The sequence below is a fragment of the Drosophila sulfurigaster genome, chromosome 2R (genome assembly GCF_023558435.1).
Source record: "Drosophila sulfurigaster albostrigata strain 15112-1811.04 chromosome 2R, ASM2355843v2, whole genome shotgun sequence".
Taxonomy (NCBI): Eukaryota; Metazoa; Arthropoda; class Insecta; order Diptera; family Drosophilidae; genus Drosophila; species Drosophila sulfurigaster.
The window spans coordinates 2,188,786-2,211,877 of record NC_084882.1 but is presented as its reverse complement, the minus strand read 5'-3'; the positions used below and the strand labels follow the sequence as shown (position 1 = coordinate 2,211,877).

The following is a 23,092-nucleotide window of genomic DNA, read 5'->3' as shown; positions in this document are numbered from 1 at the left end:
TCACATCAGCATTTAAACTTTTCACTCGACCATGGATCTGAGGGTTTTTGGTTTTTATAACCGCTATAGGATACAGGCAATGTATATACTACTGTGCGAAAAAAATAATAAAATCGGGAGGTGACTCCTTAGAAAGGAACGAAATTAGATTAGTAGAATAAACACCTTACTTTTTGTCCACTATAGTAGCACCTAGAAGGAGGAATCCCGATCCTATAAAGTGTATATATTCTGTCCGTCCGTTCGTATGAAACACTGGATCTCAGAAACTAGTTAGTTAGTTATGAATTTTTCAACAGCTTTTGTTGTTTTTGTTTTAGATAAAATTAATCGAATCATAATAATTTGGTTGCGATCAAATAAAAATTGTTGAAGTTATTTAAGAAATACTTTCGTATGACAAAAAACTCGAACTGCAATCGAGTCTTAGTTGCTTTGCCAGACAGTCTAGTATATTTTGAACATAATACAATAACGTAATACAATTTATCCTTTTTTACTGTTTTAAATATTTTTCGGTATATTAATGCGGTATATTTTTATTGAAAGCGGGTAGCGGGTATCTCACAATCGAGTACACTCGATTATTGTGTTTTTTCCTTATCTATTTTTAAAGCGCTTTATTTTGGCATCGTCACTAATTTGGACTCTTAGACCACAATTAACTTAAAACATACTTGATATGAAACATTACAAGTGCTGACGAAAAAGAATTAATGTTCCATTTTATATAGTCTCTGCAATGCAGTGTTTCGTACGGATAGACAGGCGTACGGAAATAAGCTTGCACTATATTACCATATCACATACCCTAATTATTTAATTTTTATTTCTAGTTCTTAATCGCATACACGCAAAATTAAGCAATACGACGCTGAATATTGAGTATAAGCTGCCGAAATCTTCCAAGAAACTTGTCGTTGTGCTTAAAGCAAATCATGTAGAGTATAAAAACCAAACTGGTTATGAGAAGAATACAACTCAATGTAAAGAACCAGGCAGAACGAATAAAACTGATGAGCAACCTCTCTTTCTTAATACATTACCAATGATTGCTAAACATCACTTAGTGACAACTGAGTTAACTATATGGACTACTGAAATAAATAACAGAGAAATACAACCAATGGAAATTGGACGACTATGTAAAATTGTTGAATTTATGGGAGACCAAAACTTTAAAATTAGCATTAAACAAACTGAAAATATAGTTGGGCCGAAAGTGAACTTGGAAATAGTAATTGACCACATTTATACGATGCTTACGCCACGTCAAATCAAACTCCTTACTCGTATTTCAAAGGCATTTAATAAAGAAAATCCACAAGATAATAATAAAATATTAAAACCGTATGAAGACATTAAACCGGAAAATTGTAATATATCCTATCCCATGAGAACGGCTGACATTATTGACAAAGATGTTGATTGGGACTATGCACAAAAGTCGAAATTACTTAACGATTTTGAAAGAACTAAAAATTGTGAATCGATTATATCAACCACATCCACAAATAGTATGGCAACTACGTTTAGTAATACTCAAATAAACGTCGGAAGCAACGAAATATCAGGAGAAATTTTGAAATTTAAAATTCAAATATTCAAAATTGTTGGAATAATTTTACATAATGAAATTCTATTGGAAAGTTCTGCATGCAATATTGCTCCGAATTACATATTTACAGATGAGAGTGTAATAAAGTATTCAAAAATGGCTGATAATTTTTTTCCGAGTACACGTAAAATGGATAATTTAATAAACAGTTCAATCCCAATACCAAACAACAACTATATTTTTAGTATGATATCCTCGTTATTGGTCAATGGAGAGCAGCAAAGATTTTTTCAAGAGTTAATATTGAAAACAACATTATCAGCTACAATGGTGGATTTCAATGAAATTGTTGACAATGTAGAGTATCCCCTCATTTTATTTGATAGAAAAAAGGTTAGTGCTCAATATATTCGTAATATTAATTTTTTGACTCTTTCCTTGTCAACTTTTAACGGGCAGTGAAACGACAATCTTTTCCAACTTGCTAGCACTCATATAAAAAAAAGTTATCTAAAATATGATTATCCTAATGAATTAGAATTTTATTTATATTATTTACCTTATTACAATGTCTGAAGGTTTTATATAGTATAAACAGTTTCTTGTACTTGCTTGAATTAAAATTTCTGATTCAGAATATTTGGCAATACGTGTATACGGTTACGACTTTTTTTTTTTATAAATTCAAAGAAATTTGATGCCCCAAGCTGTTTTTTTTTTTAAATTTTTTTTAGTTCTTTAATGTGCATAACATTTAAGGCATAGTGCTGTTTAGTTTGTTCAAGTATTATCATACCACCTCTGACTGTTCTCAGGACTACTAAATCTATTAGTTTTTATATTTATGTGTCATTGTTATTTGCGCTTGAATAGAATAAAATTGAAAATGTGAAAAATAACATAAAATGTATTAAAAAAAAATAGAATTAACCTACATATAGTTATATACGTGCCTACTTGTCACATATATAATTAACCTAATTCTAATTTAGTTAGCATTAGACAATTGATAAAATCTATATAATTAATACCATAGAACTCTTAGAGGGTAAAGCAAGGTGTAGTAGGAATGGTAAAGATTAGTCGTGATATGATCGTTAATAAGTTTAAAGAGAGAAACAGATTATTAACCATCATATAAGTAGATTGAAATCCAGCTCAACAATTTAATGGGAAAATTAATTAAGTTTATGTATGTAATAAAAGATTCTGATTATGTATTGAAATCAATGTGGATGTCATATGTTTGTTCGATATTAAAAGAACTTTTGTTATCAGGGTAGCAACTTATGAAGAGTATTTCGACTATGTTTCATAAAAAGGCGCTGCTAAGTAAATAATATGGATTTGCGATAACAAGTTTGACACAATCTTAAGTATGGGGAATAGAAAAAAAATTGAATAAATTATCTGATTTAACTTTAACAAATTGAATTCCCTAGATCCAAGTTATCGAAACCTCATATATGTAGGATAAGATGAGATGCTCGCAACCACCGCGGCACGCCGCTGCAACGGAGGCAACTTTTGTTTAAAAAAAGTAAGAAAGCTAGAATCGAGTGTGGTGAAATACATGTGCCAAGTCATTATTTTAATTTTGTAAAACTTGAAACTCTTGGTTGGCTCTATAATTGGTGCCAAGATTGATTTTGGGCAATTGTTCGTTTTCAAAAAAATCTGGCCGTATGAACACCTAGATCTCAGAGTTTATAAGAGATAGCGCCATCATTTTCGACAGAACCAAAATTGAATAACCAGCGCGATATACCAAACATAACATTTGGTATATTTTTAGATTTTTGAGTATTTTTGGTATATTTTGAAAATGATACCGAAATATTTTGTCTTGATTAAAAGTGGGTAGCGGGTATCTCACAGTCGAGCACACTCGACTGTAACTTTCTTACTTGTTTTGATTTGCGGGGGCGGAAGTGGGCGTGGCAAAAATTTGAAACAAACTTGATCTGCGTGCAAACATAACGAATGCTGTCGAAAATTAGAGATCTATCTCTTTTAGTCTCTGAGATCCAGTGTTTCATACGGACGGACATGGCTAGATCGTCTCGGTTGTTGACGCTGATCAAGAATATATATACTTTATAGTGTCGGAGATGCCTCCTCTTACCTGTTACATACATTTCCTGCCGGCACAAAGTTATAATACCCTTCTACCCTATGGGTTTTTTTATTTAAATATTTTGTGATATATTGTATTGGTATATTTTGGCAATATTACCGCAATATTTTGATTTTACTCAAAATGGGTAGCGGTTATCTTACAGTCGAGCACACTCGACTGTAGCTTTCTTACTTGTTTTTGGACTTTTTAAGTAAATTAGATTAGCATATGAGCCATTTTCATTGTTTTTTAATATATTCAATATATGTACATATGTATACAGAAATTTCATACTTTTAAAAATATCTTTAATAAAGTTATATACTTTTTATATTCATATTAGGTACATGAGAAACTTAATTAGCTAACTCAAACTATATCATTAATGTCAAAAATGCTGTTCTAGTAGATTTTGTCTGTTGGTTATTGCACCCAAACCAATGCATCTGGCTTATATGGGGTATGTTGTGCATTTTTCATCTATGTAACTTATAATGACAAACCCTCAATTTGCGCAGATGATATGAAATTTATATTGTTTTCTGCGCATAAAAAGAGTAATAAAAATTAATTACCGAAAACATCAAAAAATTACTTACCATGTCGCGACAAATTTTAAACAACTTTTTTTTTGCTAGCAAAATATATGTTTGGATACAATTTCTCAATTACTCACTGGACAAAAACTTTACAGTCAGCGCCACAAAAAAAAGCCGCACTTAAAAAAATTTAGAAATTGTGCAGTCACTATGCTGGGGTTCCCCTAAATTTTATTCTCTGGGCATTATTTTTTTAGAGGGGTTTCCCTTGACTATTTTTGACGTAATTTCGTCATTTGAAGAGCGCTGTTGCTTAAGTTGCTTTTGGAAGCATTTTTTTTTGTAAAGACACCTGTAAAATCATGCCAAAGCAAAAGCAGTTCACTGATCGCGATAAAGAAAAAATTATTTTATTGTCTGAACAAAATTTGTCAAATCGGCAAATAGCGGCTGAAACACATTTCAATGAAGGCTCAGTGCGTCGTTTTTTAAAAAAATATCGTGAGACAGGTGAAGTAAAAAGGAAAAAAGGAACAGGTAAAAACACACCACGTGAAGATCTCTTTATTATGAGAACGAGCCTGCAGGATCGTTTTAAAACTGCAGTGCAGATAAGTAGATGCAAGTCGCACCTGACAGAAATAGAAACTGATAAGAAATTTATCATTAATAGATATAGCATCGTTGTGTTCGTGTTGTTTTGTTTTGGGCTCATTAGCATAGATCCATGATTTCTCACCTCTTATAAATGTCTGTTGAAGCACCGCGAATGTATTTTTTCAAAATTTCTTTACAATCGACACGAGCTTTTTTTTGAGCAATTGTTAAATTGTGCGGTATCCAACGAGAACAATCCCTTTTTACGACCAGGTGTTTATGTAATATCAAATGTATTCTGGTGGAAGAAATGTCCAAGGATGTAAAACCAGATTTTAAACTGCGAGAATCAATGCACACTGACTGACTCTCTTTAAAAAAATAAATCAAAACCAAACTTGTAGTAAAAATGTTCAAAACAGAACTTTAGCTCATCTTTGATTATGCATTGAAATATTTCAAAATGTGTTATACGTAAATGTAAAATACGCTTATATTAGTTAAATTTAATATTATCCCTATAAAGCTATGTGAAGAAAACATACTTTGAAATTTTTGGCGGCGGTTGCAGTTTGTGGAGGATTACCCATATGCTCTTAAAAAAATCATGAAATAAATTAATAAAATGATCTCCAGGATTTGACGTGAATAAATCAAATATGGGAATACCAAATAATAGGCCAAAGGTATGTTCGCCCCCATCATATATGTATGTGCGACCACCTTTAGAGTAAAAAAAATAAAAAACAAATTAAAAAAAATTTAAAAATAAGTAAAGGTTATTCTTAAAGCTTTAGATTAGTACTATTTTTAGAGCTAAGATTAATTTTAGAAACTTGTTTTGCTTTACGATAAAATATATAAATACGTTCATTTTTTGGTTTTGCGTACGAATTTGTTAATTTTTGCAATTATTAGAACAGAAAACAAAACAGAAAGAAAATTCCAAAACCATTCTTAGCTCTAATTAAAGTACTAATCTAGAGCTATAAGAGTAACCTTTTCTAATTTTTAAAATTGTTTCAGGTTATGATTTTTTTTCACTGAAAAGATGGTGGCACGCGACATCTGTCAGAGAATTACCCATATTTATGTATAGGTTCTTGTATAGGTTGTATAAATGAGCATTTTTTTTTTTACATCTGTTAGTCTTGTTTGAGCCACCTCGGGGAAAAAAATTATAATTTCAAATTTTTTCATTTTACACACAATGATCTATGTGATTTCTGAAAATTTGGTTAAAATTAAATAGAAATATGCAATAATATCTACTGTTTTTATCATTCCTGAAAGTCGTGCTCAGATTAAAAATGTTTAAGATAGTAAGGAAAAACTTTTGTATGGGGGAAAACGACTACTGCAGTGGGATCTTAGTTGCTTTGACTGACAATCTAGTATATTTTGCACTCTATGGTATATTTTGAATGAAAATATCCTTTCATATATGTTTAAGTATTTTTGCGATATATTATTTTGGTAAATATATTAATTTGGTAACGGGTACCTTTCTTACTTCTTTTGTAAATACTTTTGCTGCCGGAATCTGCTTCTGTTCTTGGATTAAATTATTGTGAATGAGTCATGTGTCTTAACGTTTTAGTTTAATATAATATACCAAGAATAAGGAAGATGTCCGACATTTAATAATATACTAATTGGATTATTATAATTAGTATTAATATATTTATTTTCAGAATTGTTTCGAAGGATATCACACTCGGCCTGAATTCGTTCTATCCCATACATCTTCATGCTTCTTTAAACAGAATTCAAACAGAAGTAGCAATAAAATTGAATGTATTCTTGATGAGTGTACTATAGATATGGATATTACAATTTATGATCGATTGAGGGATCTGCTTGAGTTGTCTCCATTCGACAAAGAGAGTGATACTAACAAACCATTGCAAGATGACTCAATCCCTATGGATATTCACTTGAAGTGCAATTCATTCAAGTTACAGATTAGGTAAGTGATTTATACTTTTATGTTCGACTATCGGAATAGGAAATTCAATGGTATTCAACTGCTGGTTGAATTAATAGTTGTACCGACTGTCGCTAAATCGTTAGAAGCAATAACATTAACAAAGTCAAGTGTGCTCAACTGTGGTGGCAGCTATCTAGACTTTTTCATCAAAAACCAGTCGATTGTACTCGACCGTAAGATACCCATTTTCAATAAAACTAAAACTGTGAGGTATCATTCTTAACATATGCCAAATTAAAATACCGATAAAATACGAAATTATACTGAAGGTTATATTTGGTATATACATAGGTATATTTCATATTAAAATTTTACCATAGATTACAATATATACAAGATTGTCAACCAAAGCAACTAAAACCTGACAGCTTTTGTCATATAAAATAATATTTTAAATAACATATACAGGCTGTATCAGATTGTAAGATTTTAAAAATCATAAAGAATACAAAAATGTTAAAAATATAAAACAATCTTATTTTAGGCAATAATAACATATCTCTTGTTGTCTTTGAAATCCACACAGTACTTTGTCTGTGTAATAACTGGCTATGTGCTTTGATCTCTCGTGCAAAAAAGCTGCACTCGAATGTGTTCTTGTAACAGACCCGTCAGCAAAAAAAAACTCAAAATTATTGTTTTTTAAATGTGCAATTTTTTCATTAAATAGAAGGAGAATACTAGAATTTCATATTGATTTTTTGTTCTTTGCGGAACCTTTAAAAAAGTAAGTAAAGCTGGTCAGTTTTTTGCAATGGATAACAGATTCCCTCGATATGCTCAAACACGTCTGCGAACTGTCTGTATGTTTTTTGACACATATTATTTCTCTTGCGGAAAGGTTTAAGGCAAAGACTTTGTTGTGAATTTGTAGCGATAGAGTGGAGGCAATTCAGCAGCAAGATGGTAAATTATTGGGACGGGTGTACACTTTATGAGTCCCAGCGCTTTTCGTAACTGGTAATTTGAGTGGCTTTGCATCTTGGATAAAGCTGATTTGCTGAGGTTGCTTCTCAAGTAGCCTTGTAAAGAGTTAGGCTTTTTGTCGGATGTATGCCAAAACGACAGTCGCTTAGGAGCCGAAGGAAAGTACACGCTTTGGATGTCTCAGAGGTCGTTTGGTCAATATGTGCTGACGAGGAGCTAGACGCTGACAAGACTCTGCCAAGGTATTTAATTTGGCTGATTTTGGCTCTTTTATAGGCCTGTTTTGATGGAAAATGGGTAGGGTCTTCTGTGAGTGCTAAAGTGAATGACATTGGACTTGGCTGCGTTGAATTGAAGGTCTAGGCTATTGCCAACAATTTGAAATTCATTTATCTTTTGTTGAAGTAGATCGGATGCTGAATTGTATTCTTTGTGAAAGCAAATTAAAAAGAAATCGTCCGCGTATTGGAAAAGAGTGCAGTTTGGGCCATTTAGCTCGTGGAGTACTACTGTGTACAAATTAAACAGAGTTGGACTAAGGCAGCTACCCTGACACACACCTTTACCAATTGTAACTTCACAATTTCACTTGACTAGTGTCCACCTGCGTAAAAAACTAGCAATCCACTCGACCAAATGCCTATCAAAACGTAATTCGTTTAGCTTACTCTGGAGGATGTCTATGTTCACGCAATCAAAAGGTTTTTAAGGTATAGACAGGCTGCTAAAACTTGATATTGCTTGGACTTCAGTGATTGAACTTTATTTATTAGATCATTGATGCCCAAGGCTGTAGATCTATGGCGGCGAAAAGCATAAGATCTCTCTGGGATCATTCTCTATTCTTTGTTTCACTAGCCCCTTTACTAGTATTTTAAAAGGGACACTAAATTGGTCTGTAATTACTAACTATTGAGGTGTCCATACCTTTCGTAGGGATCGGGACTATTCTAATCCTGCTTTCTCTAGCTTTCAAGAATGACGCCCATGGACCATTTCTTGTTTAGAATCTCCAGAAAACAGCATTTCTTTTTGTGATCCAGCTTTTAGATTATTTTGTATGAAATGTCATCTAGACCTCTGAAGGAGTTGGGATTTCTAGCAGTCACAAATTCATTGAAGTCTGATAGGGTCGAAGGGCATATTACGAGGGTACTGGGGGCACATAGGTCTTGTTCATTTGAAGCTGAGGAAAATTCGTTCACAAATTCTTGGAAGCTGGACTTCCTGCGATTTTTAACTAGATTTTGAAAGTTTCTATCTATATTCTATCTATTCTTAAAAGGCTTTCAGCGCATCTTCTCCATTTTTCGTGCTGTAAAACTTTTTCCTGCTAGCATTTCTCAATCTAAACAGCCTGTCTACGTCAGAGTCCCACCATTTCTTTAGCTTGTATCTATTTTCCTAACTAATTGTAATAGTGTGCTGCTTTGTGATTTTTTTTTAACACTCTCGCCTAGGTCCTCTAGGGTGGTGAATTCACGCTTAGCGAAGGCATCTGTGATTTTGTGATGTAAAATTTTTCGATGTGATGTTGATGAGGGAAGGTTATCAAAGCAGATGAATATTGGGAAATAAGGACTGTTTGTAATGGGCACATCGTGCGCTAACCATCTAATATTGCTTGCTCTTGAATTGGTAAACGCTAGATCTAAGACGGAGGATTGGTTTAAACTACGGGAAAATATGGGAGAACCGTCATTAAGGCAAATACAGACCGCGTCCATGGCAGCATCTTCCACAAGATGGCCTTTGGAGTTAGAGCTTGGGCTACCTGGACTGGGCTGGATGTCAACCGGCTTCAATGTAGAAGATACTCTGCAAACCAAGTCCAACGTCCGCAGCTGTGGTGGAGGGGGAGGAATAAATACTAAAGATATTTAGATTATGTTTCAAATTTATCGTTTGAATACCAACGCATTCGATTTTGGTAATGGGATTTAGTAGTTTAAACGTGATGTTGCTTTTGATATAAATTCCTACCCCTCCATATCCGACTTCCCTAGGCTTGCAATAAAATTTGTAATCAGGTATGCTACAATCTCTGTTGTCCATAACCCAGATTTCTGAAAGAATATCTGTGTTGTTCTTGTCGAGATACATATACAGAAGTTGTTTGTTGTTGTTGTAGATCAGGCTTTGGATGTTAAATTAGAGGATCTTCATGATGATGGAACGTTTTTGAGAGGGAATTGGCTAGTCATTTTACGAGGGTTGCTATTTAAGTTTCTGGCCTAGGTCACTTCTAGCCATATTAGGACCATTTGGCTATTTCCTAAAAAAAAGTTTGGACTTTTATCGATAAAAGCTCCATACAACTTTTTCATGTGCGCCACGTTTGATATCGATAAACGATTAATCAAAAACTTACCTCGGCAGAAAAATGGAATTAACTCGTGAAGACTTTAGAGCAATAATTTTTCACAACTTTCGACGTGAATTATCACGACAAAAGTGTGTCGATGAACCTAAATCTTAAATAGTCCTATGAAAAACTGGCTTAGTGAATTCTATCGTGGCTGATATTGATGCCGTGCGTGAACTGAAAATGCAGGATCGTCATGTGACATATCGTGAGATAGAGACATCCTTTTACATTTCTTCCATCAGAATACATTTGATATTTCATATACACCTGGTCGTAAAAAAGGATTGTTCTCATTGGATCCCGCACAATTTGACAATTGCTCAAAAAAGGCTTGTGTGGATTGGTTCAAAGAAATTTTTAAAAAATACATTCGCGGTGCTTTAAAAGACATTTATAAGATCGTCACAGGTGACGAATCATGGATCTATGGTTATGAGCCCAAAACAAAACAAAAATCGACCGGATGGGTCTTTGAGGAGCCAAATCCAACAAAAGTTGTTCGTGAAAGAAACACTAAGAAGCAAATGGTCGCCTGTTTCATCGGTAACATTGGTTATGAGGCGACTGTTTCGCTTCAGCAATGTGGGACGGTGGTACACCACAATTTGTTAGCCTGAAGTCCTTGTAGAAATTCGAAAAACGAACAAGGAAAGATGGATCACTCTGCACCATGACAACGCGAGCTCTAACACACCAGCTCAAACCCGCGCCTTTTTTTCCCGATAAAAAAGTGGAATTTATGGGTCATCCGCCGTACAGCCGTGACTTGGCACCCAATGACTTCTTTTTATTTTACAATTTTCGATGTCAGAGGATGCTGTTGAAGCGTTCAAAAACCATGTTTTGGAGGTGCTTCAATCAGAGTGAAAAAAGTGCTTCGACAATTGGTTTGAGCGCATTCAAAAGTGTATAAATCTTGCTGGAAAATTCTGTGCAAAACAATAAATCCATTTTTTTTTTTATAAGTATTCCCATTTTCATTATTAGACCAGAAATATAAATAGCTACCCTCGTATATGCATCTATCTCTGCGTTGGTTGAATTTATAAAATCCTTTAGCTCCACGAGAAATGCTGAAAAGAGACTGGTTGTGATGTCTTCTCTGCACTCAGTGACAAAGACAGCAATTTTGGTGCCTAACTGGCTGAGTTTCTCTTCAGGAAAGATTTCGTTCGGGCTGGCTGCTCTAACTGGATTTGAATAGGATTGGAGGGGAATTTAGTTTTTGCATCCTTTCTTGAGATATTTTCGGACGCCATTATTTTTTTAATCGAATATTCTTTTTTCCTTGCTGGACAATTTGGGTCAGTCGCCACATGCTGCTCTTTGCAGTTGACGCATGAGATGGAGGCGCAAGGAACCTGCTTGTCATGTACAAGGCCGCACCTAAAGCATCTGGCTTTGCTCATGCAATGTTTAACCAAGTGACCAAACCGGAAGCAGCAGAAACATTGGCAAAAGTAAATGTACGGCTCAACAGACAGTCTGGATTACATGAAATTTATCGCTTTGGGAATCTCTGCTCCATTAAGTTATTAGCGGCCTGCGCTGAGTTGCAAGAGACTTTGCACCGTCCGTACCCCAGCTTCGTAATCTCCTCTATGCCCTCTATATCTTTTGACGACAGAAAAGCCGCAAGCTCGATGGAGCGTGGCTTCAGAATTGGCCATACTTTTTTTTATTGGTTTGTTTTGCAGTACACTTGGCCCTCCCTTAACACGGGGGTCACGTTCCTAGAAATTCTCATGTTAAGCGAAATCGTGTTAAGCGAAACATGGATTTAGTACAAAATAAGGGGTTATGTTCGCAAAATTCAAAATTGACAGCAAAAAAAAATTTTTTAATGTTTAAATTTTGTCTGTTTTTAATAAAGTTTCATACATTTGTTCAAAATTAACAAAAAGTTATTATGCATATGCCTTTAATAAATGCATAACGTTCATATTTTCAAAACTAAAAGCTGGTATTTAGTTAAAAAGATTGCTTCATATAATAATTTAACAGGTTAATCTTTATAAATACTTAAAAATGTTAAAAAGTAAGGAGATCATATTTTTCTATTCATATCAAGTTTGAAATGCATTTGGTGGCATTTGTAGCTTAAGCCAATTTGCTTCAGCATGTTTTCTCATTTTGGTGGCTCCTCATCAAAAACTCATGTAAGAACGAGGTTTTTAGCGTGTTAAAAGGGGGATGGCAGCAAATTTGTAACCGTGTAAGACCGAGTTGGTGCTAAAAGTCCGTGTTAAGCGAGGGTCAAGTGTACTAATTTTGTTTGATTTGTTCTCCAATTTTGAATTATTAATTTTTGAAGAAGCCGAATTTATTGAGTTGGCAGTTGTTCGCCTGGTGACGATTCTCCCGCTTGTGTTGGTCGTGCTGGCCATGATCGCGCCTACGGATTCTCCTATTCCCCTTGTGCCTATAAGCTAGAGAAAATAGTGGGAAAGTTGGGGAAAAACCGCTGAGATGATCGAAATGGGCTGAAAAGGGAGCGAATGAAAAGCGTCCGCGCAGGATCAAAGCTAAACAGAGAATGAACAAGTATTTTTAGCTTGTCTTGTTTGATGTAGAAACAGGCATTTACTTTTCATTTCGGCAAGACAAACTCGTTTTGGAATTCGAAAAAATCTTGTGAAAGTGAAAACGCACAAATTTTTCCATTTTTGTTTTCAAACCGAAAAAGAAAAGTGAATACCGGACCACGGCTGTATCTTTTGAATTATGCATGATATTAATTTTTTTTTTCAATTTTTTTCTTAAAACAAAATAAACTTGATCTGCCAACAACAATATCTTTATCTATCTATCTGACAGACGGTCAGAAAGACATTATAAAATCGGCTGCTGCGGCTGATCCAGAATATATATATGCTGATGTGATATTTTGTTTTCCCTGTTACACACACGTAAAGTCATTAACTCACTTCACGAAAAATATTTTGAAAAGTATAGTACATGACGTTTTCAGAGTGGGGCTTGTGCGCATTATTACATCGTCTTATGTAATTATTAAAAAAAAAGTATTTTGGAATGTATATATCGTAGATAAATCCCGTTTAATATATACACCACTCACCTTCACACCAACCCAATTTTCCACATTTTGAAACTTTTAGTTTAAACAGGATACATTTAAAGTCTATACGGGAACTAAATTATTATTGTTTATGGTCTTTCTGATTTGACACGATATTTTAATTTAATATATGTTTCTCATCGCCGTCTAATATGCGCTTTGCATATTCCCATATAAAAGCTGCCAAGAACTGGCTGCCCATAATATAATTTTCGACACTAATTCGCTCATTAGTTGGAGAACCGCCATTATCATTTTTGGCTATGGGTAAAATAAGTACATTTTTTTTCAAGTTATGTTGAAAAAGCGAAGGTGTTAAAAGTGCACCACCATCTCGAACGAAGTTCGGACTTATTTGATAGGTATCAGTCATAGCTTGGAAAGCAGCATGGTATTCTGGGGTGTCATAAATACCGTTCCAAGAGGGTATTACTAATTTCTCATATAATTTCATTTTATTAGGAGATCCTCTGTTCACCCAAGTGCTTCCTAGATGCTGTTGTAAATCTTCGGTCGTCTGCTCAGCGTTTTGATGTGGTGCTAGCGATATTGAAAACTTTCCAATTACTTTATGCGGAATGATGAAGCGAAGATTACTCTCTGCATAGGCACCATCTATACCATGTATGGATATATGTGGCATGGTCCAATTTTCAGCTAGGGCTGCTTGCTTCTGAGCCTTATGGGGAAGATCTCGGACATCTAGACTTTGTCCAAATTCATTATAATTGAATTCTGTAATACGAAATACATTTCGATCGATTTGGAAAGTATCGAGCGATCCTTTAAATATTGTGTGCATTTGGCAATTAACTAGTGAACTAAGCAAATGAATCAAATCGGGAAATGCCTCATATAAAGTTCCGCTATGCTCGCAACTACTGAGAGACCGATTAGCACACTCAACTTCCAGATGATAGTAAACCAAACCTCTTAAGCCATATATAATGCATGGAGTAGTATTACTTTGCCATCGTCTCCCTGCAATGGCAACACAAGACACTTCTCGAAAGAAACTTATACGTTGTTGTAGAACCGTTTCCAATCCTAAGCTTCCGCAATGCGCCATGCTTTCAATAAGGAATACAATGTTTAACGGAAGTCGTAACCCAGCATCACGGTATGCCTGTACTGCATTAAGCCAGCACATAAGAGGTCCCTTGTCAAGTGCCACACCTCGGCCATACAAATAATTGCCCTGCTCACTCATTACAAATGGATCAGTTATCCAACCGTCCTTAAATGATGCCTCCTCTACATCAAGATTTCCATATACTAAAATCGTTGGCTTATCAGCACAATATTTTAGAAGTCCAATTATAATGTTGGGCATACGAATAATTTTGAACGAATCTGGCATAATTTGCATACCTAAGTGTTCGCTAAAGGCCACTACATCCAAAGCTACCAATCGTTTTAAAAGCCAATCTATTGCGCGCTTAAATTTACTACGATCATTAAGGCGCGTTGATACCGTCTCATGACCCACAATCTCCCACAAATCATTAACATAGCATTCACGCTTGATTAGTACCATTTGAAATAATCTTTTTAGTGGGCTGCTTGTATTTCGAGTATTTGGAAAACTCTTTCGGCTAGAATATTCCGATACAATTTTAACGGAATGGTAGTTCATAGCGGCAAGATAATTAATGAAATAAGAAATTTACATATCAATTTTGGTTTCAGACAAAAGTGTTATATTAGTACTTTTTTCTTCTAAATGTCACATAAATCTCTGATATATTGTTTTTTAAATCTGTCAACTGTCTAGGCTATGCTAACCACTCGGTTTGCTGTGGAATACGAACATTTCTTCAGTGGTTTGACGTTTAGTGGTTTCCCAAATCATATCTTTTATCCAATGAAATTTTTGTATCCGCCACCCCCATAGGGTAGAATGGTATTCTAACTTTCTGCCGGCAGGAGATGTATGTAACAGGTAGAACGAGGCATCTCCGACCCTATAAAGTATATATATTCTTGATCAGCGTCACCGAGACGATCTAGCCATGTCCGTCTGTCCGTCTGTGTGTCTGTCCGTCCGTCCGTATGAAACACTGGATCTCAGAGACTATAAGAGATAGAGCTCTAATTTTTTCGACAGCATTTGTTATGTTTGCACGCAGATCAAGTTTGTTTCAAATTTTTGCCACGCCCACTTCCGCCCCCGCAAATAAAAAAAAAACGAATAACAAGCTAGAGTTGCGAATTTTGGTATATACAATAATTACTATAGTAGGTATGATTCCTGAAAATTTGGTTGCGATCAAATAAAAGTTGTGGAAGTTATTAAAGAAATACTTTGGTATGAGCAAAAACACCTACTTACCTATATATTTCGGTATATTTTTAGTATTTTGAAGTATTTTCACTATATGTATTTTGCTTTTATTCAAAATGGCTAGCGTGTATCTCACATTCGAGCACACTCGACTATATCTTTCTTACTTGTTTATAGTGTTAACAGGGATTTCTGCTTTCCGTTGACTAACCCTACGTGATTGTTCAGAAATCTTTTCGCCATTTCCTTTTCCTGTTGTCGAACCCTGTACTTTTGTTGTGTACACCAACACTCTTCTGCATCTTACATTTAGTTGAGCACAAAGCGTTTGAAAAGGTTCACGCAAGCGAGTTGAATTTGCATGAAGCCAGTACTGAGCGTTTCCTTTTAACTTCATGGCCAATAACATCCGAAGCGACTCTTCGTCAAGTTTACACATCTTCGCAATGCTTTTGAGTTGGCTTACGAAAATGCGTGCACATTGATTTTCCGTCTAACTCTAGCTTCCTTTGCGAGTGCAAGCGAGACCGCTGATCCACATTTTACTTTGTTTACCTCATTCTTTTCTCTTCCAGTACTGCCCGTTGCATTTTCAGTGCTACCCATAGCGTGATATACAAATCTGCTGATGTTGTTGTTGCTGTCCAGTGTTGCCAGTTTAGCTTATTATAGGCTAGTTCCAACCAGTGTTTAAAAAAACTGCAGCAAGTTTCATTTCATGTGATTTTGCTTCTGCTTCTGCTTCTGAAAAAATCAGAAGTCGCAGTCGAAGCAAAAGCAGAAAACGATCGCCGACGAAAAGCGAATCAGCAGCAGCAGACGCCGTGTAAAAAATTTTGATTTTGCTTTGCTGCTGCTTTCGCGAAGCAACGCAAGTCGAAGCAGCAGCGACTGCTCGACTTCTGCAAGTCGAAGCAGCAGCGACTGCTCGACTTCTGCAAGTCGCCAGCAGCAGCAGTCGCCGTTTGAAAATTTTTGATTTTTCTTTGCTGCTGCTTTCGATTCTGCAAGACGCTACATGTCACAGTCGCGACTGCTGTCGAGATTTACTTTGCTGCTTATGCTGTTTTTCGCTCCACCTGTATTCTGATAAATTAAACAATTTGGCAATTTGATTCTTTTTTAATTCATTTTTTTCATAAAATATTATTATTCTTGAAAAAAGAGATAAGCTGTCAATCGCTGAGTCCAGAAAGCTTGGATTCAATTTGACCAGCAGTATATTCTCAAGTACTTCCTGACTTAGTCGATTTCGGTAATCAGTAAGTACAAGTCTTAACGTCGAAAATGCTCGTTCAATCGTCACCTGTTAGAAAACATTTGTATTTATGAATCTGTGAACATTAATTTATTAAAATATTTGTATATATGTATGTACCTGAGTTGGTGGAACAGCAAAGCAAACATTACTTAGTGCATATAGCTCTTGGTCAGTGCACTGCTTTCCTTTCCAAAATGTGAGAACGTCTGCATCGATTCTTTGGAAAGGAAGTTGAAGATTCTCAATCTTTGAGTAGACGTCGAATGTACTACTGACTTCCGTTTGGATCCCTTGCTCTAAGTACGCGTTTAATAATTCATCTTCTTCATCAAAAAAATGGTTCACAGATTGTTGTGAGCCCGAATTTGGTGTTGAGCATAACTGTCCACTAGAATTTATGTCATTTATTCTGTCCCATATTGATTTTAAATGATTCACTGCATCATTTTTTTGTTGTGGTGTTAGTGTATGCTGGAAACGAGGATCCAAAAACAAACACGAAATAAGATATTTATTATTTAATAATATTTTAGATCGCCTTTCAATAGAGCTCAAAATCTTTTCGCCAATAGTTCTTGTCATATCCTGTGTTGTATCATTTACAATTTTTTCAGTGCAAATTTTTAATTTAAGCCATTGGGCGTAAAAATTTCCATAATGCAGTTGCTCTTCTTGAAATTTTTTTATTGTTTTCTGCAATGGACTGAAAACTAAGCAATAGTTTTCAATAAAATCCCACAACGATGCATCCACTTCAAAATTGTCTTCTTCGATTTTGTTTTCAGTTGACTCAATTTCCGTTAATTCATCTTTGGCCACTAACAAATCCTTTAGCATCGTGTAGGTGGATCCCCATCTGGTCGGACAATCTAGTTGCGGCATTTTTAGCTGTTTTAGCTCGAATATTTCGCGAAATCCATTTGAAGTTTTTCTTATAAATTTCGTCATGTTGCGACAGTTAAATAGGTATTTTAACATATCCGGCGATTTGGTGACATCGAGAGCAACCAGTTGAGCTGTATGTGCAGCACAACGGCAAACTTGAATATTTCCTATTAACAAATTTGGCACTTTTTCGATATTTTCAATTATTTTTAAATATTCTTCGTTTGAACAATACTGGTCGTCCTCGGCAAGATTTTCATCAAAAACAAATGATAATATGTTTGTTGTCTTAAGCATGTTGGCACCATTGTCGGATGTAATTGACACTATTTGGCTTAAGTTTATATTATATTTGCTCAGGACTTTAAGCACTTCAGCGGCGAGATTTTTGGCTGTGCTCGATCCAACACCTTTAAGCTCTACCATGCCTAATATAAGGGATTTTATTTGAGCTGATCCAATATATTGAGCACTTATGCCAAAAATGTTTCTTGTCAGCCGCGTGGCACTGTCTATTTTTAGAGACAATAATTTATTTGCCACTTCAGTGGTTATATGCGCTTTTATGTTGTTTGCCACTGTTTGCAAAGTTTTTTTGCAGTTTGATGCATTTAACGTAATTTTTTTTCCGTCAGCGGCTTTGAGTCCATCACAAATTGGGTCAAGAATATTTCGCATATTTTCGGAATTTAAGACATTGAAAGGAATGCTGTCTTCTGTCACCAATCCAATATATGACCTCAGCAGTTGTTTTTTATTCACTTCAATTTTTATTTTTTTTTTTCTAATAGTTTTTTTTAATTTCATGGAGGAATTTGACGACGACGAAGTTTCTAACTGCTCAACACTTGCAGCATTTAAATTTATTTTGTGTAAATTAAGTAAATGTGTTTTTAAATTTGAAAGTCTATTATTTTTGAGTTTATTTTTACATGTTTTACATATAGCTATGCCTTCATCAACGTTATTTTCAAAATACATCCAAATATTACTCTGCGCCATAGTTAAACAATTAAGCTCCTGTATCGATCTTGCTTCAATTGACACTGATGCACAAGAATCAAGAATCAAACAGTATAAGCAGAAAAATTCAGACGCGACAGTAGTTTCGACAGTAGTCGCGACTGTGACATGTAGCGTCTTGCAGAATCGAAAGCAGCAGCAAAGAAAAATCAAAAATTTTCAAACGGCGACTGCTGCTGCTGGCGACTTGCAGAAGTCGAGCAGTCGCTGCTGCTTCGACTTGCAGAAGTCGAGCAGTCGCTGCTGCTTCGACTTGCGTTGCTTCGCGAAAGCAGCAGCAAAGCAAAATCAAAATTTTTTACACGGCGTCTGCTGCTGCTGATTCGCTTTTCGTCGGCGATCGTTTTCTGCTTTTGCTTCGACTGCGACTTCTGATTTTTTCAGAAGCAGAAGCAGAAGAAACTGTTCATTCTCGGAAGTCGCTCGCAGTCGAAGTAGTGAAAAGCAAAAATATTGCGACTTCTGCTACTTCGACTGCAGTTTTTTAAACACTGGTTCCAACATATTTTTAAATGGAAAAGCTTGCATCTAGCTTGAAATATAGCTTATTTTAAAATTCATCTAGCATATTCTAATTGTAAGTGTATTTGCGACATAAACGGTTTGTTTTGTAAGAAAAATATGCATGGAAATAACGGAGCTTGTTCTTTCTTTGCCGATGGTTATATGCATTTCATATGATCGTGAATTTATTTCTAATTAATAGTGTCATCAAAGATCGATAAGATGGCTGAAGTGTTACCACTAATCGTAAGGAGTTGTGAAATTAAATAAAGCGTATGTTAAAATGGCAAAAGAGATATATGTACATATGTAGTATAAACAAATTAGCAATAAACATGTTAGCAATAGGCAGTAATAAGACATTTTATAAGATTTTTGTTCACACAAACAAAAAACTATTAAAAATCCATCACCTTTGAATTGGTGTTATTTCTTTTGGAAACAGTCGCTATGAAAATTTAAAGACCTAATCATAAATATAGCCCCCCAATGATTTTCGCCACCCACTTGAAAACATAATAAGGTTTCATGTTTTCTCTCATTTGGGTGTAGCTTATTTTTCTGCATTATTACTTATTACTTATTTCTTAATGCTGATACAAAACACGAACAAAAGTATTTCAATGAGAATAATTAAATTCAAATATAAACAAGTAAGAAAGCTACAGTCGAGTGTGCTGGACTGTGAGATACCCGCTACCCATTTTGAATAAAAGCAAAACATTCCGGTATTATTTTCAAAATATAGCGAAAATGCTACCAAAATACTAAAAGTATACCAAACGGTATATTTGTTTTATTAATATAGTACCGCATTCAAAATATACCTTAGACGGCACACTACCAGATTGTCGGCCAAAGCAACTCAGACCCCTAGTAAGTAGGCGTTTTTGCCCATACAAAAGTATTTCTTTAATAACTTCGACAATTTTTATCTGATCGCAACCAAATTTTCAGGAATACTTTAGTTATTATTGTATACAACAAATAGTCGTCTTTTTATCTTTAAATTGTTTAAACAGTAACTCTTTTAGTTTTCCGTTTTAAACATGATTTGCAAATCTCATTCGATAGCTCTAATTTATTTAAAAGACTTTTATCACTATACATATTATATTATTTCGTTTTATTTATAATAACTTGCGATTACTTATATGACCAAGCCTCTTATGCCATAATCGAATTATTTGTATATTTCGCATCTATATTATATGCTTGAAACTGAAAAATAGATATATTGGATATATAATCCATTCTTGGAAATGGTTACTCCATTATTGTCAAATTTGATTGATTGCTTCCTGTAGGCGCTTCACCGACATCAGGTTTCTAGCAGCCTGCTCGGAACAGTACATCGTCCAGCGTTATTTCGTGGTCATTGCGCAAACGGACAATGCCGCGCTTTGATACGTAAATATATTCGCCTTGCTTGGCCACATCGATCTTCAGCGGCGGCACCAATTTCACACTATCGATGTACAACGACTCATAAGATGATCATTTGCACCGGAATCAAGTATAAATCCATATTTATCTGCTGGGGGTTTTTCTTGCACTTCTATGAATGCAATGCCTTGTGATGTTGCGATTCCTAACAAATGCTAAGGTAAAATTATCCTCTGATAATATCTCGATTGCTGTAATGACACAATCGTAAGCCGAAGGCAATGTAAAGCAAGCGTTTGCGAACTGCCAACTGCAACGCCAGACTTTTTGTTCATACACAGCGTCCAAATTTCCAAGACTTAAGCGCGCAGTTATATCGCTTGTAGCAAAGTTCAAAAACGAATCGCTAAGGTACTCTATTAACGTACTTTTTGCACAACGCTCTGCTTTCTTCAACTGTTCATCCACTTGGGCAGGTATATCTTAATCAATGACCCTATCCAGTTCGGTCAATAGAGCCCTAATTCTAAATTTCTAATCTCGTCATCGAATGGCTTTTTAGTACGCTTTGTCCTGTTCATTTTAGTGTGCATACATATGTAGATTTGTTGGAAATTGGCCTTTTTCCGATGTTCTGGTCCAAAATGGCACAAAAATGTTCTACAACATTTATGTCGGGGTACTGAGCTGATGGTTGGATGACATGACAACAATTAGTAAAGTCTGGACAATTTCTGCCTTATGGTTTGGGTCATTGTAATGCCCAGTTTATCCGCACATAGGAGCAAATTCACATTCAGTACCTCTCGGTATGGAGTCTTGTCAATGGTCGCTTCAATAAAATAGAGCTTTCCGACTCTGGCTACCACCGTCACGCATGACTGAAGGCTTTAAATTTATGTTTTGGAGCTCGATATTTGGATTCTGACGGACTTATGGGGGTCCAACCGAGCCAAAAATTTTGATTTTGGACTCGTTCACAAATATGACTAACTTCCAAAAGTTTTTATCCATTCTCACATGCTCCTTGGCAAATTGCAAAGGAGCTTTTTGATTCTCGCTACATATAAACGGTTTCTCTGCCATTAAAATTACTTTCCAGCAGTACTCTCGAATTGATTCTGGCACGCCTTATTATTATTATATTATTCAATTCCTCCTCTACAACACTGGCCAATTTTGGTGGTGAAAATTTTGGATTTTTCCCGATTTTCCGATTGTATTGGGTACACTTTAGCCATTCTCATGTACTTTATTTTCGCGCAAAAAAAAAACATAAAATGATGCTCAGCACTGTCGAAACACTCAGATTCAGCATTTCAAAAATTGATGGACGGGAATATTCATTCTTTAAAGAAGCTATGAGGTCATTTTGCTTCTCAATTGTGGCTCACGGACCCATTTTGTAAAATATGCCTCTCTTAAGATCTAAAGTTTAAAATGTCGAAAATCTAACTTCTAAACATTTAAAATACTATACTCAAAGCAAAACATCAATAAGGAACCATTATTTTCCTAGGAAACTGATCTTCACACAGCTGCAAAGTTGCTGGTTGAAATAAGCTGTGGTACTTTTTTTCGCCATTTTTTTGGTTTTTTGATAATCTTATACAGTAAACAAAAAATTAGAGGTCAAATGAAAGAATATCTTATATGTTAAAACAATAAACTAAAATCCTGCGTTTAAATAAATTTAATACTTCTTTTAGTTTGGCCAGTATACTGATTCAAAGTTGTTGGTTGGTGGTGATTTAAATAAGCTGTGATCCACTGTAAGCAGTTGTACAAGGATAGGTATACACACGCGGAACTCAACTTAATGTAGTTTCATAAGAAATCGAAATTTCACAAGAACTAAAAATTTCCATGAAATTGAAGTAAGACTTATTATGTAAACTGTTTCACAAATCAATTATTTATATGGCATGGACTGGGCCCATTACCTGTTGTTCTTGTTGTTTTATATACCCAATAATTATACAGGAATGTTAATTATGTTTTAACTAGTGATGGGACGATTAATCATATGATACATATTATATAAATATTATATTATATATAACATTATAGTATATAAAATCATCATATTAATTATCATATTAAATCATATTATTCAATTAGAGATTTAATTGTATCGAAAAATGGGTTTCGATTAATTGAACCATTTATCGATTATACTACGAAATAATCGCGTCACTACAATTTTACGCGCAAAATTAAAGGTTTAATAACAATTTATAATGGTAAATGTACTACTAATATGCTTCAGAATTTAAAGATGAGCTATACATATATTGTAGCTTGCCAGTATTGTTTCCTTGTTGGCACTTCGGTACCGGCAGAGCGTCTTTTTTCTATGGCGGATGCTACTTCTACAGAAAAGAGAAATGAGTTTAGTACTTCGCGTTTAATTATTTCTTCTTAATTAAGTATTGAATAAATAAATTATATATATTTTTTTTATTATTTTTGTAGAAATTGTATTTCATTCACATGTAAAAAAAAAATTGCATACATAGAATACAAAATCGATAATCGATAATTTTTGTTTTTATTCGATTAATTGATATCA

At 34.8% G+C, this 23,092-nt stretch overlaps 2 protein-coding genes across 13 annotated transcripts in view; one reads left to right on the top strand and one right to left on the bottom strand.

Moving 5' to 3' along the window:
* The window catches only part of LOC133835510 (autophagy-related protein 2 homolog B), a 93,890-nt gene that overhangs the window by 5,141 nt on the left and 65,657 nt on the right, over nt 1-23,092 (top strand). For all 12 annotated transcript variants that reach the window (XR_009893592.1, XR_009893593.1, XM_062265471.1 and 9 more), the window contains exons 3-4: nt 837-1,951; nt 6,508-6,782. Coding sequence is in view for 10 of the 12 variants with exons in the window: in XM_062265471.1 (XP_062121455.1) it covers nt 837-1,951; nt 6,508-6,782 (1,390 nt within the window). In the remaining 2 variants the exon portion in view is untranslated. The remainder of the gene's footprint in view (nt 1-836; nt 1,952-6,507; nt 6,783-23,092) is intronic.
* LOC133835511 (cytosolic non-specific dipeptidase-like) lies at nt 13,867-14,921 on the bottom strand. The gene is made up of 2 exons (XM_062265488.1): nt 14,108-14,921; nt 13,867-14,055 (listed from the first exon to the last, which is right to left on the bottom strand). Exons 1-2 carry the CDS (start codon nt 14,811-14,813, stop codon nt 14,012-14,014), a joined length of 750 nt encoding a protein of 249 aa, XP_062121472.1. The 5' UTR covers nt 14,814-14,921; the 3' UTR covers nt 13,867-14,011.

Excerpts from the sequence above, each read along its gene's own strand:
- LOC133835511 (XM_062265488.1), bottom strand. The coding sequence starts at position 14,813 with ATGAACTACCATTCCGTTAAAATTGTATCGGAATATTCTAGCCGAAAG. Across the intron at positions 14,056-14,107 it reads CATTATATATGGCTTAAGAG|TTGCGAGCATAGCGGAACTT; the intron begins GTTTGGTTTACT and ends GTCTCTCAGTAG.